The sequence below is a fragment of the Empidonax traillii genome, unplaced genomic scaffold (assembly GCF_003031625.1).
Source record: "Empidonax traillii isolate 1590-97213 ecotype Southwest subspecies unplaced genomic scaffold, ASM303162v1 scaffold957:size654520, whole genome shotgun sequence".
NCBI lineage: Eukaryota > Metazoa > Chordata > Aves > Passeriformes > Tyrannidae > Empidonax > Empidonax traillii.
Genome location: NW_020956150.1, coordinates 450,258 through 468,273, shown reverse-complemented (window position 1 = coordinate 468,273; position 18,016 = coordinate 450,258). Strand labels below are relative to the sequence as shown.

Genomic DNA, 18,016 nt, shown 5'->3' with positions numbered 1-18,016 from the left:
TTTTATATTTTTCCTAAAACACTCTACCAGCCATGGGATGTTGTGCCTGGGAAGGAGAGATGTAACAAGAAGTGCCTTTCACTTAAGTTTTGGCAATCTGGAAGACACTGAAACGTGCTTTTTAAGTACAGCTTTTCTGGCACAGTGCTTTTGTTTTTACAGCAAATCCACAGAGGAGGATTGGGACACACTGTACCAGTTTGGAAGAGCAGACAGGACCTGCTCCAAGAGCTTTATCTTCCAAGGAGACCTGACAAAAACAGCAGCACTCCAACCGTACAGGTGGGCAGAGGAGGAACAAAGACACCCAGTGACTTACTCGAGGTCACACAGGAAATCTGTTTGAGTTCCCACTCAGGCACTGGAAAAAAATCAGTGAAACAAGAGCATGTACTAAATTTGGCACGGCCTTTTAAATGATGCATTGCTCCAAGGGAACAAGAACCTCCAGTCATGCTAACCCAGCCGCCGAAGGAAAAGCAGTTACTCAACTCCACCCAATCTATCTGATCACCTTCCTACTTCCTGAGTCAATGAGGCCCTTCTTGGCCAGACGGTCCAACCCACAATTTAGATCTTGTTACAGAGCAGACCCACTAAACCACTTTCTCCCTGGGGCTGCAGGAGATAAAAGGCCGGAGCAAGAAACATTTTGGTAACCCAGGCTTCGCGTAACAGCTTTGGATTTTCTTAAAAGCCTCAGCATTGATTACTTTCTTTAAATAGCAGTGGCTTATTGAGGAACCTTCTACCCCTTTTAAGGCACGAGGTTTTCCTTAGGTAGGAAAAGCAAGCAAAAACTGCCCTGCCAAGGTGGATTTGTCAAAGAGTTTCAGGTACCCAGGGCTGGCAAAACGCTCTGAAGTCACAGTAAGTTAACGCTGGTGCTGAAGGGCCAAGAGGGGAAACTCGGGAGGTGGAGAGGAAATAAAAGCATGGATTGACAGGGAACAATCCTGGGATTCAGCTCCAGCTCGTGTTTCAGCCAAGGGCATGAGCCAGGGCTGCAGGCTGGGCGTACCCAGAGGGGCTGAGGGCAGGAGGAGCAGCCCAGCTCTCCCGTGGGCTCTGCACCACTCGGAGCACAGGGAACCGAGGAATTAATTCCATGGAGCCAACCCCCCCCCCTCCACCCTGCTGTTACATAAAAGCCTGTTTTCTGGGGAACATTTCCAAGGATGGTGCCATTTGGGCTGTTTTGATTCAAGTGACAGTCAGGTTTGGGAGGAGATAACACCACAGGCTGAGAAACGCTCCAGTCTGCAGAGTCTCCCACTCCCTTTTCCGTCCCCACGGCGCTCATTCCTTCCTTCCCTTTGCCACATTTTCTCGGGAAAAACAACTGCACTGCCTGGTTCTTGATGCTGGGATGAAAGAACTGCACGAGGCCTCAGGGAGATGTTTCCAACTCAAACAGATTAAAAAACACTATTTAAGTTTGCCTGGGAAAGTTTCTACGCATTTTGGAAGCCCCCCCCAGGGGCAGGGACTGTTCTGGTAAACAGCCCCTTGTACAAATCGTGGTTGCACAGCTACTTTTATGAGGTTTTCAGTTATACAAAGATGTGCCTTATTAACATTTACAGCCCTGAGAAATAAATTCTAAGCCCCCAAACCCTTTGCTAGTGCTCCACCAGCACTGTGGCCTCAACTATTAATTTACACCTCAGTCTAAATGAACTTTTAGAAGGAGCAGACCCCGCAGCTCACTGGAATTAACACTTCCACAATTCACACACAGCCTTATACCGTGCTCTCCTCCTTTCCCCATGTCTGTATTTTAGCAGTCAGCATTCCTGGGCAGTTTCTGCAGGATACAAGCTAAAATTCCAAGGAGTTGGCAGCACTGGCACTGCCCTGCTGGAAGCTCCTTAGCCTGCAAAGCTGGCTGCACTGGAGCATGGGCATGGAACAAGGAGGGGAAGGAAGGAAGCACCGAAGGTGAAAGCACTGGGAATGCACAGCCCTTGTGTTTTCCCTGGCTGGGGACCAGCTACCTCGAGAGGAAAAAAAAAAGCAGAGCACAAACTCTCATCTGCTGCAAAAGCAGCAAGGAAAACAAGCTCCTTCTTCATCCAGCGAAGCACCTTCTGTGTCCCAGCACAAAATCCAGGGATCAACCCTCCCAGTGAGCAGGCAGGGGAGTCACTGCCCTGCTCTCCTGCCCCATCTCAGGGAGCACAGGAGCCTGAAGTCACAGAGCTGCCCCAAAACGGCTGAAGGTGTTTCCCCCCCAGGGCACAGACTGTGGGTTACATTTACGTTTCAGAACTCCTTCCTGCTGAGGAAATGCACAACCTCCTCCTCTTGGAAGGCTCTGCAGTCCCTCAAGGACAGCTCTGGGAACCACTGCAGTTGGACCAGGACAGGAGGAGCCCCCGAGTAACGTCCTAATGGGAATCCTGTCTGCCCAGAAACTGCACAACCCCAGACTGCAATCAGCATTATTCATCCCAGAACATTTCCATTCCGGTTTCTGGCAGGGAGAACACGCCACAGAGGTAACACACCAACCTGGCCCACGCAACAGCCCGGAGAAAAAAGGAAGGAGACAGACTCCGACGGGAGGTGACGGCTCTGAGCTCCCATCACGGAAATCCAGCAGGATCTCCAGGGCTGCTGGTGCCAACCCTGCAAGGACAGATGCCCTTGGTGCAAGGTGACACCTTGCAATCTTCTCTGTGCCAGCAGGAAGAGGGGAAGCACTGCACACTCCCCCCACGGACACGGCACCTCCATCCCTGTCGATCTCCGTTCAAGGCAAGAGCTCACAGCACCAATTTCCAGTCCCCTCAGCTCATAAATCTTCTGCTGTGTCTGTTTTTTTCCTGAGCACAGATTTTGTGAGCTGAACAAACTTCACGGAACGGTTATTTTAAGGCAGCCGAGTCCTGAGCGCAGCCAGGCCCTGCAGGTTCCGACACACACTCCCGGCAAGTTCAGTTTTCACACTTCAGAACCAGATCCCCTCACTGCCCTGCTCCCTCTGCATCAAAGGCCCCTCATTTACTGGCTCTGAAAGCTTTTAATTTACCTTATCATCGAGACCCTTCGCCCTCTGACCAACAGATGAGAACACAGGACAGAACCTTTCCACCCTCCCCAGCTCAGAGCACATCCCACCCTCCATCCCTTGTGTTTTCACTCCCAAATATGAGGGTTTGAGCACCAACTCAGGAGCCTTTGGAACCCATCCCACACTCTGACAGAGGCATCAGAGAACCTTCCCTCAAGCAGGGGCTTTAGTCTTGCCCCTTGGCACAGCTCTGAGTTTAACACAGACAACTTTTCCAGGCGCTTCTCCTCCCAACCACGACCATGCAACAACCCCCTGGCTCTGCTGGTGGGTGTGTCCATGGACAACAAGTATTGGGAAGGTGATTCCCACAGTCCTGACCATTGGTGAGGTTTCACAGCTGGAAATGAGAGGGAGGAGGCTCACGGGAAGGGTCAGAGCACCTGTAAGCACTCCAGAGGGCTGGCTTTGGAATCCTGTCCCCCTCTGCTGTTTTCAAGGTCATAGCATCATAGAATATGCTGAGCTGGAAGGGACCCATCAGGATCATCAAATCCAACTCCTGGCCCCGCACAGCACACCCCAAGATTCCCATTCCGTGCCTGAGGGTGTTGTCCAAACATTTCCTGAACTCAGACAGGTTTGGTGGTGTGACCACAACACAGGGCAGTCCCTGTGGGAGCCTGTCCCAGTGCCCACCCACTCTCTGGGTGAAAAACCGTTTCCTGATACCCAACAACCTCCCTGACTGAGCTGCAGCCATTCCCTCAGGTCCTGTCACAGTCACGGGGTGAGGAGCTCGGCACCTGCCTCTCCTGAGGATATCAAGGACCACAATCCCTTAAAACCAGAACAGCAGCTCTCAAACAGATCCTTTGGGCCCAGGGCCCATTTTCCAAGTGCAAAGGGAGGCACTGGGTAAGGCCAGGCCCTCCCACGGCAGCTGAGCCCACGACGACAACGACACAGCCCCGGGTGAGGTGGGGAACGTACCTTGGAGATGAGCTCATCGTGGTTGGCCAGGTGGGCCCTGCAGTGGATGCAGCTGTAGGTCCTGTGGCACGAAGGCAGATACGCCTGGAAAGTCTTGGACCTCGTCATCTTCACCATTGGAGCCACGGAGCGCTGGGTGAACTCTGGGGTGGCCCAGGAGGCGCTCCCGCAGGACGGGTCGCACGGGAAACACCGGAACACGCAGGTAAAGGCCGTGGTTTGGCAGGGGAGGGGTGTGTGGGGCGGGCTCCACACGCTGGTGACGCTGCAGAGGAACACACTCGGGCAGCAGCAGAGGGGACTTCACACCAACCTGCGCCGGGAAAACAAGAGACACCACGCTCAGCACACAGAGGTGACAACGGGCTCCCGGCCCACAGCGCGATGGAGGGTTTGATCAGAGCAGCCAGGAGACAGGAGAGATGGCTGTGGATTAGATCAGGAGCACAGATATTTATTCAGGCTCAGCACTGACTTGCTGACTGCCCTCACCTCTCCCCGCTGCCATTATCTGCCATCTCCCTATCTCCACTCACTCTTCCGGCACTTAATGGGTTTGGGAATGACTACCGAGGTGCTGAGATGGCTTTCAGCGAGCCTGGTCTCCCAGACAGCTCTGGGGAAATGCACATGTCAAGGCCCAGCTCTCCACAAAGCCAGAGGGACCAGAGTCAGCCCTGGCAGCTCCTGTCCTGGGTCACTCACAGATGGGACACCCCAGAAGCCCACGGGAAAACTGGGAGCTGGACCTGGCTTTTCTCAGCCACCAGCTAAGCACACGAGTCACCAAACCAGTTTTTCTCTCCATTCTGCCCTGGTTTCCACATGGGAAATGGAGGGTTCCTGCGTTCCACTCCCCTCCAGAACTCCCTGAAAGCTCTGAAGGTTGAAGCCACTCTATAAACTGCACTCTAGTACTTTATTTTTTTTTTTTAATCTGAACACCTGACAGCAGCCAAAGCAAGGCACGGCCTCTGAAGACTGTTCCTGATAGCAAGAGACAGTTAAAAAACCCTGTTCAGGACGGAAACACCATTTTACAGAGCAACATCATCTGACAGCACCTGCCAGGCAGCTCAAGGCCGGGTCTCTTTGTGTTGGTAGAAATCTCTTTTTCAGATCCCACAACCTGTAAGCTGTAAATGTTTCTTCTGATGGTGGAAGAAGCCTGAAGGAAGCAGGTCCCCTTCCCTGATCCATGGCGTGCATGCACGTTCTGCAGATTAATCATGAACTCTGCCTGCTCCTCCCAGGAGGATTTTGCTTCCCATAAAACATGTGATTCTCTTCGGTTTTCTGAGCCTGCACTTTGTACACCAAACACTGGAACAACACCAGCTACTCCCCTACCACCACCACCCATCCCCAAAGTGAGAAAACCAAGAAACAACCTCCCCACATCCCCCTTAACCTGCAGTGGCAACTCCTGAAGTGGCCAAAGCACTCAGGTGCCAAAGTGGTGTGTTTGTGGAAACCCTCATTTTCAACACTTCTCCCAGGTCTTCTTGACATGGTTGGGAAAGCAGATTCAAGGTATTTAAGTTGCTGCTGGAAGTGCGACCCACTGAACCTCCTGCTCAACAGGGGGGGTGACACCAATATGACAACAGGACACCCATTTTCGCCTCTTTTTTCCTCAATATTTTTCCTCTGCTCTCCAGGAGGCAGCTCCCTCAAAAGGGAGGAAAAAAAAAAAAAAAAAAAGAGTCTTACTCATCCATGAAACTGCTGATAGATCATATCTATCCTGATCATAACAGTCAGCGCTTCCACAGCAGTTTTCATTCTTAAAGCTCTTTGCAAACACCAACTAATCAGATTAAACTCTTCCAATTAAAGTTACAGCCCCAGCTTTGCAGGGCCCATCCTGACACAGAAGGGTTCACTTCCCAGCCTGGGAGAGGATAAACCCCCTCAAAAAGGGGGTCTTGCCAGGAATTGATGTGCCCAGTTGCCAAGCAGGCTCTCTGGGCACTGTCTGCTCCACAGCTCTGGGGTTCAGCAGGATTTGCCTTTGACTCCAATCAGAGAAGGCAGAAATCAGACAGTCCTCACCTGTATCCTGCCCCACATGCACCAGAATTCTGTCAAACCATCGACAAGCAATTGAGTCAGCTTTGCATCACAGCACTGATTTCCCCTCCAAGGCGAGGAGCACTTTGAGGACTGCACCCTAAAATCCACAACAGGGCAGAAAGCAGATGGAAACCGAGGCAGAACCCCTCCTGATGCTCTGCTGGTCAGGTGGGAGAAAAAGCAAACACCTCCCAGCCTTCCTGAGCTAACCAAGGCCAGCCTTTCCAGTCAGCAGACAGCAGAGCCATCCCCGAATTCCAAGCCCCTGATTCAGCAGCTGATTCGTGACGTGCCAGCCCTGATGGAGCTCAGAACCTGCACTCTGGGAGCCTCCAAGGGCAGGGAAGCAGGAGACTGAGTGTGCTCCTTCTGGGGCCAAGTGCAATCGGATCCCAAGGCACGGCACCGAGCCCTGTCTGGGAGACACGGATTCCAGGGACAGACCATCTGGAGGGAAGCACGAGCGAGGGCTGGCAAGCACTTCACCTGCTTCCTGAGTGAGAAACCAGGCTGAGTCTGAACCCCAGACCCGACTGATCTGTAATGAATCCCTCCTTTACTTCACCAGGGGTCACTAAATACACCAAGTTTTCCCTCTTCCCTCCTGTAATGCCATGCCAAACTTTCCTGATCAGCTGGAGAACCCACAGCCCCCCCCCCCACCAGAGCTCACCGGAGACAAAAATGAATCCCAAGCAGAACAACACAACAGCAACCCCTTAATCTGGAGTTTGCTGACCCCTCTGTCCAGGCCTGCCAAGCATCAGTGCCCCAGAACAATGAGTAAAGCAGGAAATCCTACAGCTGCCTTTATCTGACAGGGAGATGAACACACAGAGAATTATCTGCTGCACGCAGCTTTCTGCACAAGCATTTCACGAGCACTCGTTTGTCTGACCTCATAACACACTTAACGTCAGCAAAAACATCTGACCTTTCAGAGGAAAGGGAACCAGATGATATCAGAGCACAGACTGAGATGAACTGCAGCTCCTGCTCTCTGGGCCATGCTGAGGAGACAAACTCCACTTCTCTGCTTGTTGGGGGGGATGGAAATTTGGGAGCCAGGATCTTGGTGGGAAACGCAGTTAAGAAAGTGCCTTGACTAAAAACTTGAGGTGACCCTCATTTCTAAAGCACTGCCTTCATGCAGGGCTCAGCCTGACAGTTTGATCACCTGGGCTTGATCTGCCAAGCTCTCTGTCCTCATCACAGTACGGGAGAGGAGGGAAAACCAGCAGGAAATGCGTTCTCACATCCTCCAGGCACAGCCAGCAGCTTGTAAGGCCCCACTTCTGTCTCAAATATCACCCTGAGAGGAGTTCAGGGCTATCTGTGGCTCCCAGCAAGGCCAAAACCCATCTCCTGGATTTTTCCAGCACTGGTGACAAACACACTTGAATTAAAACACAATTAACAGCTAATGGTGCAGTCGTTCTGCTGCAGAGGATGAATTTAGGATGTGCCTCTGCTTTTTGGAAGGAAGAGAAATCTGTCTCTGGGCTGGCCACACTCAAGTCAATGGAACAGAAAGTTGGGCCTATTAATTAGTTCACAACAGGTCAGGCCACTGGTTTAGACAAGAGGAAGGAATTCTACAGGAAAAGCTTTCAGTTTGTTGTGGCTGTCAGGGAGGGAATCAGCTGAGCGTTCTGCCTGCCTGCACTGGGGATGTTGGGGTTGCTCTGCCTAATCCCGCTGAGTTTTCAAGAGATTCAGCTCCAGGAAGGGAAAAAATCATGACACACATTTTGCCATCCAGGCAGTTTTTGGTCCAGAATTCTCCCTCCACCTGTGGGTGTCCGACTCCCACGTTCCACACGAAGCTGTCAGCAATTCAGGAAGCACAAAAAAGGAGAAAGTCTGGGCCAAACCCTCGCCAGACAAGGCCACTGCATGTCCATATGTCACATGGCAGAGACCAAAACCAACCCCCCACAAAGTCTAATTTTGAACAGAACCCACCTGCAATGAGGGTCAGGTGCAAATGTTCCTGTTCATCGTGGCAGCACAAACCACAGGTTTGTTGGGTCTGAGGGTTTGTTTTATGGGTTATTTGTTTTTAAAGATAAACGTCAGCCCGTGAAATACTTATTGGATCATACCAAATGCTACAGAAAGAGGCCTGCAACAGCTCTGGAACAATGCAGGTGTTGGGAAATCCAACCTTTCTTTCTTCTCATGAATACAGAAAGAGCTTGAGGAAAGCACAGGAGGAATTGGGTTTGGAGAGTTCTCTGTGTGTACAAGCTGTGGCTGCCTGTGCTGCTCCAGGGTCTGAGTATGATCCCAAGGAAATGCCTGAGGTCAGTACACTCCTTACTGGGGTTTTCTTGACAAAACCTGCCTTACCATTACTCAGTGGGCTGCAGTTTGAAGGAGGCAGGTTGGTCTCTAACTGAGGGCTGGCTTTGATGCCCAGTGGAATTATCAGAATGTCGGGTGTGGGACCCTCAGAGGCAGCAGGCACAGCTCAGGAGCATTTCAGCCCCTCAGGATGGGGCCCAGCATTCTGAATTGAAATGTGGAACACAAGGGAAAGCCAGAAAGGAGTTTAAACAGCAGATGGGTGAACACAGTGTGCTTTACTCCCTCAGCATCGAGGTGCTGAAATGCACCAATTCCAACCCACCCCCCCCCACCCCGAGGTGACACTGGAAGCAGCTCAGCTGCACCAACGCAACCACCAAGAGGGATCTGAACCAGGAGTGTCCTTCTCTACCACCTTGGGCTCCTCCAGCTCATCCTCCAAACACTGGGAACAGGAAAGTAATAAGAGAACTGGCAGAAGATGGGCAGGAATCCTGCGCATTTATTTTTATCGGATGCAGGGACACAATTACCACAAAAAGAATGGAGCAGGTTCCTCACTCAGGCTTCCTTCAACAAGGAATTTATATTTATATTTATATTTATATTTATATTTATATTTATATTTATATTTATATTTAACCCCCTTTGGCCCTCTGGGTATCTCCTTCATTTCATCTCTGCAGGCTGGAGACAAGAGGGAAAAGAGGGATGGATGGAGGGATGGAAAAAGGCGATACCAACGGCATACAACAGCCCAAACATCTGCCAGGAAACCACTAGAGGGCCTCAGGAAGAGCTGCAGCAGGAGGCGATCCCGGCCTGCGTGTCCAACAGGGAATCCAGGATGGCAGGGTGCCAACCCCCTGCACCTGCCGTGCCCCACATACCACGGGCAGCCCGGCAGGAAAAACCCCCCAGTGTGACCCTGCTGAGCAGCCAGAGACACCAAACCCAGCCAAACTGGCCCGGGGATTGTACTCAGCACATCTCAAAGGCTGGGGTTGGTGGGTTTGTTGTTTTGTTGTGGTTTTCTGGTTTTGTTTTTTTTTTTTTTAAGATCAGCAATTTGTCACTTCATGGTCTCTCACAATTCTTCTCCTCAAAAACAGACACAGCACCCCACAACAAACCCCCTGGTCTGTCTCTGTACAGAGACTTTCTGTAAAGGATCACATGGAAAATACATAAAAAATGAGTTGAAACTTCAAAGGAACAAAGAGCAAATTTTAAAAACTCACTTTGGGTTAGAGTTTCGTGTCAGTCTGTCTGGCTTTGTCACTGAACACACTATTAATCCATTGAAATCCATTAAAATCCATTAAACTTATTAAAAACAAAGTAATTTTTTAAACATATTTTTTAAAAATCGGTTCTTTACGCAGATGACTTACCGCCTGGCAATTTGGAGATTGAATCAAAAGTTTCACTTATTATTTTTTTCAATAACACCCACACCAGTGCATTTTCGGGTTCTCAAAGGCAACCATGTGCTGAGAAGCAAGTCCAGAGAACTCCTGCATTCCAAGCAAAACCTTTCTTGCATGAACTACAGCACTCAGAGAACTGGGAAGGGAAGGGATGGGTCAAAGCCACCCAGTGAAGAGGGTGCAGAGATGGTTCTTTCAGAACTGCTCACTCACCTCTCCCTGAGGTTCAGAGCAAAGCAACCCCCTCAGCCACGCCATGGACAGCACTGGGATTGAGGGAAGGGAAGGAATTTTGGAAATTTTAATCAAATTCTTTCCAATTTCCAGTTTTATTACCTTTCCCAGGCCTGTCTCTGAAAGAACAGGCACAGGGCCTGCAGGATGCAGCCTCTCCCCAGGAATGAGTGACACCTCTGGCTGAATTCTCTTCCCACTCTCCGAGGGGTTGCCTGGCAGCAATATCTTTGCAATGCAGAAGAGGCTGCGCTGCTGATAAGGAGCAGCGTGGCAAGATTAGAGCTGCAGGCTGCCCACCCCAAATCCAGCACCTCCAAATCCAACACCTCCAACTCCAGCACCTCCAACTCCAGCCCCAGTGTCCAGCTCCAGAGGGGCATCCCAGCTGGGCAGGACTGGTTGGAAACAAGGAGCGCTTATTTTTTGCTCCCCCCCAGCAAATCCCCCGAACCAAAGCTGCAGGCTGGGCTAATTTCACACCCTCATGACTCCATTTCCTCCTGTATATTTTACAGAAGCTGTGCCAGCACCCCCAGGATGGGGTGACAGCCCTTCCTTCGTCTGAAGCAGCCAAGGAGGCAGGAGATAATCGAGTGAGGGGACTGTAAAACACAATTCCTCAGCTCAGGAAAGCCCCACATTTTGGGATGGTCACATTTGGAGCCACAGGTCAAGCACTTGGCCAGTCTTACCAACATACAGACTCCTACACAAAGAAACAGGACTCTCACTTTGCTACTCCAGCATCAAGGAAAAGCTCTTTCCACCCAACTGACAAAATGGAAACGCTCTTTATCTTCCCAACGTCTCATTTTGATTTGCTTTAATTGCAGAACAGTCTGGCTGTCCAAATCATCTCCCATCATCACATTTTTTTGGGTGCTCCTTAGATGGCTCTATTATCTCCCTTTCTGGCAAAGGCAGGAATGACTGGGATTCAATTAATTGGGTCTGCTGGATGGATCATCTGTTTCCCTGATAAAAGCTGGGTACTGACAGGGAACACGGCGAGAACATTTATCTGTTCCAAAGGATCGTTCCAATGCCCTCAAAGACATTAAAGAAGGATCTGCCACAGCTGCCTGTCACGATTGATTGTTTGCAAGCTGCCCTTGTGGAGCCCTGGAAGTTTTCACCTGCTCACAGATCCTGTTTGCTCAGAGGGAGCATCTTGTACCTGCCCAGCAGCTCATCTGTCTCAGGACAGACACGGATTGCACTTTCTACTCTGGCACATCTCCCTCTTTTCCCAGGAAAGCTGAGGAGAAGGTGGTGAATTCTGACCCACCTCTGCCAGAAACACTTTTAATGCAACAGTTACTGTATTAACAAGGGACAAACATCCTTTGGCAGCTCAGCCACCTCCTCACCCTCCTTCACCAACGCTGTGTCAAGAGGGCAAAGTCAGGGGAAGATTTAGAGCTTGAATCTTCACATGACAGACCCTTTAGAACTGAATCTAGTTTAAGAAGGTCAAGTCAGCTGTTACCTTGCCAGTTTTTGTCATTAGTTCCTCCTGGAGATCCTCTGCAGCCTGGCTGTGAGTGCCAAGGTACGTGAACCGCCTCACCCCTCGCAGCCCTGACCAATGTTTGAGATGGGAGTTCCTGGGGCTCTTGTTGAGATTTCTCATTTCCCCACAGTTAATAATTAACCCCATCTCTATTTTTTTGTGTGTGTGTGCGTGTGTGTGTGCTGCTGGACAATCTGTTTTTAGTACCATCTTGCCTGGGCCATCCTTTAGCCGTATTTTATCAGCGAAACCTCCATCTCCCAGAGCTCCAGGGCTCCGAAATGCTCCGGGGTCACCCCACGGTTTTGTCCTCGCGGCGCAGTGAGTGCCAAAGGAGTGAAACAGGAGAAGGGAGAGAGCTCTGACACCACTCTGCCTCCCCTCCCAGAGGATCAAACAGTCCTCTGAAGGGCAAATTCAAAGCATCCCCAGCTTTTGAAACCTGAAGTTACTTTTTTGAGCCTTCCAAGGCTCGACCGCCGGAGTTTGGTTGCGTACGAGTCGCAGTGTCACGGAAAGAAAAAAAGAGTCAAAAAATGATGCATTTCTGGGAATCAGCAAAACACCACTCATTTTAATATGCCAGATTACACCTGAGCAGGTGTAAAAGAACTGATCTCCAGCTGGATGTGTGAGGAGACAGGAAGGCAGCTCCTACAGGCTGCATTCCCTTTAACTCCAGTGACTCACACTGCCTGGCACTATCATCTGTTAAAGCAAGAGTGAAGCAGGGATAATAGCTATTTACTAAAAACAGAGGAGCGTGATTAGCTTTAATTAGCATTGTCAAGTGACTTGAGATTGTCAGGTACAAGATGTGGGAGAGCTAAGTCTCATTAATTATGTTATTTCCTGCAGCCTTAAGTGGCTTGGCCAGTCCAGTGACGCTTCCGGAGACGGAGCTGCTCCCGACGTCCGACACATTCCCACTCCAGAGGGGGGAAAAAACACTCTCAGAAAGGCCTGGAAGATGTGGTTGTTGAGTAAAGGGTCACAGAGAAGAAGAATCAAGAAGGATCAGAGCAAGAAGAGCCGCTGGCCCTGACAAATGGGGACAAGAAGGTAAAATGACAAGGCAGAAAACAGGGAGAACCGACTGCCAAACTCCAGGGAGGATGAAGGGCCAGAGGGGGCAACAGGGAATGTGATTCAGGCCCAGGACACAGCATTTGTGGAAAACTGTATTTTTATTCCCCTAAAAGACACCAACCATAAAATGCCTTTGTTTTGGGAGACAGAAATCCAGGTCCTCAATGGGCATCACCAACACACACGGTGATTCATGGGCTAAAAGATCTGTCCTGGAGGACTCAGGAATCCTTGAGAAGGAACAGTCCATCTCTTCATGGACTAGCCTTGGCTTCTGGAAGGCAAAGGAAACCTGTACTTAGCTGATAGTTACTGTGATTAGATCTGGAAGAGAAGATCTGCAAATAAACAGGCACGGAAAAAAGGATCCTGAAGGACCAACTTACAGGTCTCTGTCAAAGAGGGGCAAAAAGAAAGCTGAGTATTCTGATTTGAGTGTGATAAATAAGACTCTGCTCCCCTGTTCTGCCTTGGACATCCTGATCAGCTTCAAAGCAGCCACGAGAACTGAATTTCTGCCTTCCAGACTCCACTCCATGACCCTTCCTGAACCCTCTGCCCCAGCTCTCCACTCCTGACCTCTAATGAAGACTCTGTTTAAGCTCAAGCAAACAAACCTCTGCCAATTAATGGCCAGAGCCCAATGAAGGCCTGGCTTTATTGGTGTCCCTTCAAGAGGCTTCCACGCACGTGGTGATGCAAGAACACCAAATAAATGGTTTTTGCTCCTCTGCAATCCTTGCAACGCTTTTGTAGTGCCCCAGCAAGATCAAGGAGCTCCCAACTTTCTAAACTGCCAGCCAGGACCTACCCAGAGTGACCAGTTCCTTAATTAAATTCTCTGTCTGCAACAGGTATTCATTCCATGAGTCAAGGAGCTTTTGAGGGAATGCAGATTTACAGGTAGGGATGTTGTCTTCCTCAACACAACCCTGGCTCAGCTACACCCACCAAGCAGCAAAGAAAGGAAATCCCTCGTTTAAAAAACCTCTGAATTTAGAGGACATGAGGGAGCTTTGCCAGTTATTCCCACCCTGGCACTGTGAGAGACACACCTGCAAAGAAAAGCTGAAAAATAATAAATAAACGAGAGGTGCACTTGACATCTTCATCAGATGAAAGCAACGTCTCTGCTCTCCCCAGAGCATTCCCAAACTCAGCTTCAAAGCACAACAATCACTTGTACATGGCCTTTCAGCAGGAGACAAGAATCAGGGATCCAGGGAGAAAAGGAAAACAGCTCTAATTCCCTGTCCCAGCCCTGCTGTTACACAGCAAACAACGTTTACAAGGAACCAGAGGCGTGGATCCAACACGACGAGATCTCTCGGAGAAAATCAGTGGGAGGGAGCGCTCTGCGAGGATGAAGTCACAGAACACATCCTTTCCAGGCAGAATCCTCTCACGGATTAGAAGTCAAGCTCCCTCGCTATCTGCTTGTTTACAACCCTCTAACTCAGCACAGGCCTCTCTGCACTGCCCAGCATAAGCTTTAAGTAACTGTAAACGCATTAGGGAGCAAATCCTCCTCTGGAGCAGGAGCAGGAGCAGGCCCCGAGGAAGGTACCGGCAGCAGGGCAGGTGTTGTGCATGTCCCTCCCTTCCCAAGTGCTGTCACCGGGCTGACAGGCCTCTGACAGGCCTTCCTCGGGCTGTATTTACACACAGAGGAAGGTGGGGGCAGGTTCACTCCAGTCAGCTGCTGCAGGATAAGGAGGAGGGTTCCGCTTCTTTTTTTTTTTTTTTTTTTTTTCCCCACCCCGTTAAAATCACGTTCGAAAGCGCAGCGTTTCAAGCCGGTTCGGCTTCAAAAACAAAGCCAGCATTAAAACCTGAAGCTACGACCCGGAGTTCCTCCTGTCACCTCAGGCTTGTGGCTCGAACCCAGAGGTTTCTGTGGAGGAGCACAAACCCCTCAGCCCGTCACCCTGCAGGGCTCTGCACAACAGGAGGCTGCTACACCCTCAGCCAGCGGCCAGAGCAGCCCAGCCGAGCTCCCCCGCGCCTGCTTTTGCTGCTCCACGAGCCCAAAGTGCCCGGGACGAGGCCGGGAATGCCCCTGTGCCACCAACCCTGTCGTGATGTCACCGCCTGCAGCGGGCAGGGCCCGGTCTCCCGGGGCTCCGGAGTGTTGGTAAATAAAGACGGAGCTGCTGCCAGGGCCGCCCCGCACCCGGGGAGGAGGCTGCGCCTCCCGGGGGTCCCATCGCGGGGGTCCCACCGCGAGAGCCTCCCGCACAGCTCCGCGCGGGGTTATTGTGCGTTTACAGCGAGATGGGCGGCGAGGAACGACCATCCCTGCTCCTCCTCCTCTTTCTGCTGCTGCTGCTCCTCGTTACCTCCCGGGGGTCCCTCCCGTCCATCCCCAGCCGGGGGGATCCCACCGACCGCTGACCGCCTCCCCCGTGCACAAAGGCGGCCGCTCGCCCCTCGCCAGCCCCGGGGGGGGTCTCCGTCAGTGCCGGTGAAGGATGCGAGGGGAGCCCCCCGGGGCCAGCGAGGTGGATGGAGGGGGGGGGGGGGGGGACGCGGCAACACACGGACAAGGCGACACACACGGACGCGGCTGTGGCGCAGCTCCGCGCAGCCACACAACCCCAGCTCGCCCCGCGGGCCGGGCCCCCCCCAGGTGCTCGGCTTCCCCCTCCCGCAGCGCCGTGCCCGCTGTCCCGGTGCCTCACTCACCGCGGCCGCCCCGAGCGCGTCCCGGCGCGGACCGAGCGCGGCGCCGCCGACGCGCACAGAGCCCTCAGCGCCGCCCCCGCCCCCCCCACACCGCTTATACCCGTCCGCGCGCCTGAGCGGCGGCGCCGCGGGCCAATCACCGCCCGCCGCCACATAGCAACACGCCGCCCATTGGCCGAGCGCGGCCGCAGCCCATTTACCGTCAGCCAATGGGAAGGCGGAGGAAGGAGGGGAGGGGGGAAGTGGGGAGGGAGGGGGAGCGGGAACGCGCCCCGCGCGCGCACGAGGGCGCGCGCGCGGCTCTTAAAGGGGCCGCGTCCCGTCCCCACGCGCGGGGATTCAGTCGGGGGGAAAGGGGGGGGGGATGCCCGAGGTGAGGGATGCTCGGGGGCCACTGCAGCACCACGCCGTGAGCCCCGGGGGTCTCGCCCTGCCCGCGTTCCCAAGGCCGGGGCTGCGGGCGCTTTCCAGTTATTTGTGACCATTCCTGCGCGCGGGTCACTGGCGTTAATAAACGGCGGTAATTAGCGGTGCCTGCTGCTGCGGAGTGGAAGCAGTTCCCACACACAGCCCGAAAATCCACTGATACTAATGCCGGCTTCTCCGGATCATAATTAACGCGAAGAATGATTGCAAAATGAAGATATCCCGTATTTCTGCTGGTAATCTCCATCAGCTCCATCGCTGGTTTTCTCCAGCGCTGATCTTGGGAATCTTATGCCCAAACACCCCAGCACAGCAGTCTGTACATCACACCCGCAGCAAACCCTGCGAAGGGCAGGGGCACAATTAAAAGCCGCCCTCTGCCAGCACCCTCATTAAGACACGAGCTCCCAGCAGCTCTGAACGAGGTAATTTGAAGGCCTTTTAGTCCCAGCTCAGCCTTTGAGTGCTAATAACAGTAATTCATCACTGTGCAAACACAGGTTTAATAAGCCCAGGCTGGGTTGGGGTGGAAAGGACCTCAAAGCTCATCCAGTTCCACCCCAGGTTGCTCCAAGCCCCATCCAACCCGGCCTTGGACACTTCCAAGGATGGGGCTTTGAATTAATGTTTCCTCTCTCCCCTTTCCTCACACCCAAGGATTTTTACATTCCTCTTATTTGCACTGAGAAAGCAGCACCGCCTGGGGGTCACTTTTGCCATGGCAGGAGTGAGAGGGGGAATATCAGGTCACTCACTGAGATGCCCTTTCAGTGCTAAATTACAAGTGGTGCTTCAAATCTCATCAAAACCTCACTTTCTCAGCACTCCCGAATTGTATTTGCAGCTGGTGTTGTCGGCCTTGCTGTTGAGATGCCTCACCTGATCCTGCCTTTCTTCTCCCTTTGTAAATTGGGAATATTTCAGGCTTTTTCAGAAACATCCTCAAGCACTTCATGTGTTTCCAGCAGTGACAGAAGTGGTTTTTCTTCCCTAACTCACAGCATCGTTATTTTTGGTCCAACCACCTGTAATTGTTCCCCCAAAAATCACCAAGACATCAGAAGTGAAGCTGTAAACCTCGCTGCCTCCAGCTGATGGCTCCTATTCCCTCCCACAGAAAAAAATTCCAGGGTTTAGAACTGGGAATTCCACCATCCCTAAAAGCCACTGTGCAGCTTACCCAGCCCCAGAAAAACTCGGGAGCTGCAGCTGAACGAGCCTTTGGTTTTAACCAGGTTTCCCCATCCCTCTGGCTGCTGGGAATTGCCGTGTGGAGCCCAGAGCTCCATGGAAATCCATCAGCAATCCACGGGGAATGCGCGGGCTGTGGCGGCCTCCTGCGGCAGGAGGGCGGTAGGGACAGACCCGGGGATTTGTTCAGGTTTGGTGGCTGGTGTGGATTTTATCCATTCTCCAGGGATTTTATCCATCCTCTCTTGCTCACACCAGTGTAGAAAAGTATATCCTGAATATTCTTGGGAATACCTGCACCTCCAGCCTTCCTGCTCTGGGTAAGAAATCCAAATTTCTTGGGTTCTGAAGATATCCTGAATCATCTGTTTGGTTTATGACAAGTTGCACAACCTGAAGGCAAAACACTTCTCATGTTAAAAGACATGTGAACACTCATTAACGCTTCCCAATCCCATCTTCTGGTTTATTAACCACTTAGAACGTGTAATAAAAAAATAAAACACCATCCCAGAGCAACCTGGGGAATCCTCTCATCACCCTGCCCAAATCCTTTGGAAGTTACTCAACACCATCACATACAAACCTGCATTTCACCTCACAGGAACCCCTCAAGGCTTCACAATTACACTTGACCTTAAAACCTAGTATTTAATGTTGTTTAATGAAAATCCAGTAGGAAAGCTGGAAATTTAGGACTAGAGGGAATGTTAACCTGCTCATCATCAGACAGGACAACACAGTGTACAGAAAATTCTGCAAGTATTAATCCTGTTAATACAAACTCAAACCAGCTCCTTTGCTGTCCCCAAATCAACCTGTCAACTCCCAGAGGCTGTTTATACTCAATAATCCATTGATTTTTTTCACTGATCATCCACAATCTTCCCATAAGTCCCCTAGAAAAGCGAGCAGGTGGAAGACACAGTGTGGGGGAGACAGAACAAGTGGCCTTAGGATACCACAGAAAGGAATAATTTAAAGGCCACAGTAAAATAATTTGAAGCCTAAATTATCAGCTATTTACTGTTTCAGAGACCAAATAGATGA

The 18,016-nt window shown here is 51.5% G+C and overlaps 1 protein-coding gene and 1 long non-coding RNA gene across 3 annotated transcripts in view; one reads left to right on the top strand and one right to left on the bottom strand.

Annotated features, from left to right (window-relative positions):
* Window positions 1–15,406, bottom strand: part of YPEL2 (yippee like 2) — a 28,541-nt gene extending 13,135 nt beyond the window's left edge. The window contains exons 1-2 of one of the 2 annotated variants that reach the window (XM_027903309.1): window positions 15,350–15,406; window positions 4,010–4,322 (exon numbers count right to left, since the gene is read on the bottom strand). In XM_027903309.1, the coding sequence (XP_027759110.1) occupies window positions 4,010–4,126 (117 nt within the window). In that variant the 5' untranslated portion in view covers window positions 4,127–4,322; window positions 15,350–15,406. Of the gene's footprint in view, window positions 1–4,009; window positions 4,323–10,161; window positions 10,179–15,349 lie in introns of those variants that run through there. The other variant, XM_027903310.1, reaches the window with a different exon arrangement.
* A 1,934-nt stretch (window positions 15,407–17,340) lies between these two features.
* The window catches only part of LOC114067708, a 2,261-nt gene continuing 1,585 nt past the window's right edge, over window positions 17,341–18,016 (top strand). Inside the window, exon 1 of the long non-coding RNA XR_003573452.1 lies at window positions 17,341–17,895. This is a non-coding gene — a long non-coding RNA (uncharacterized LOC114067708). The remainder of the gene's footprint in view (window positions 17,896–18,016) is intronic.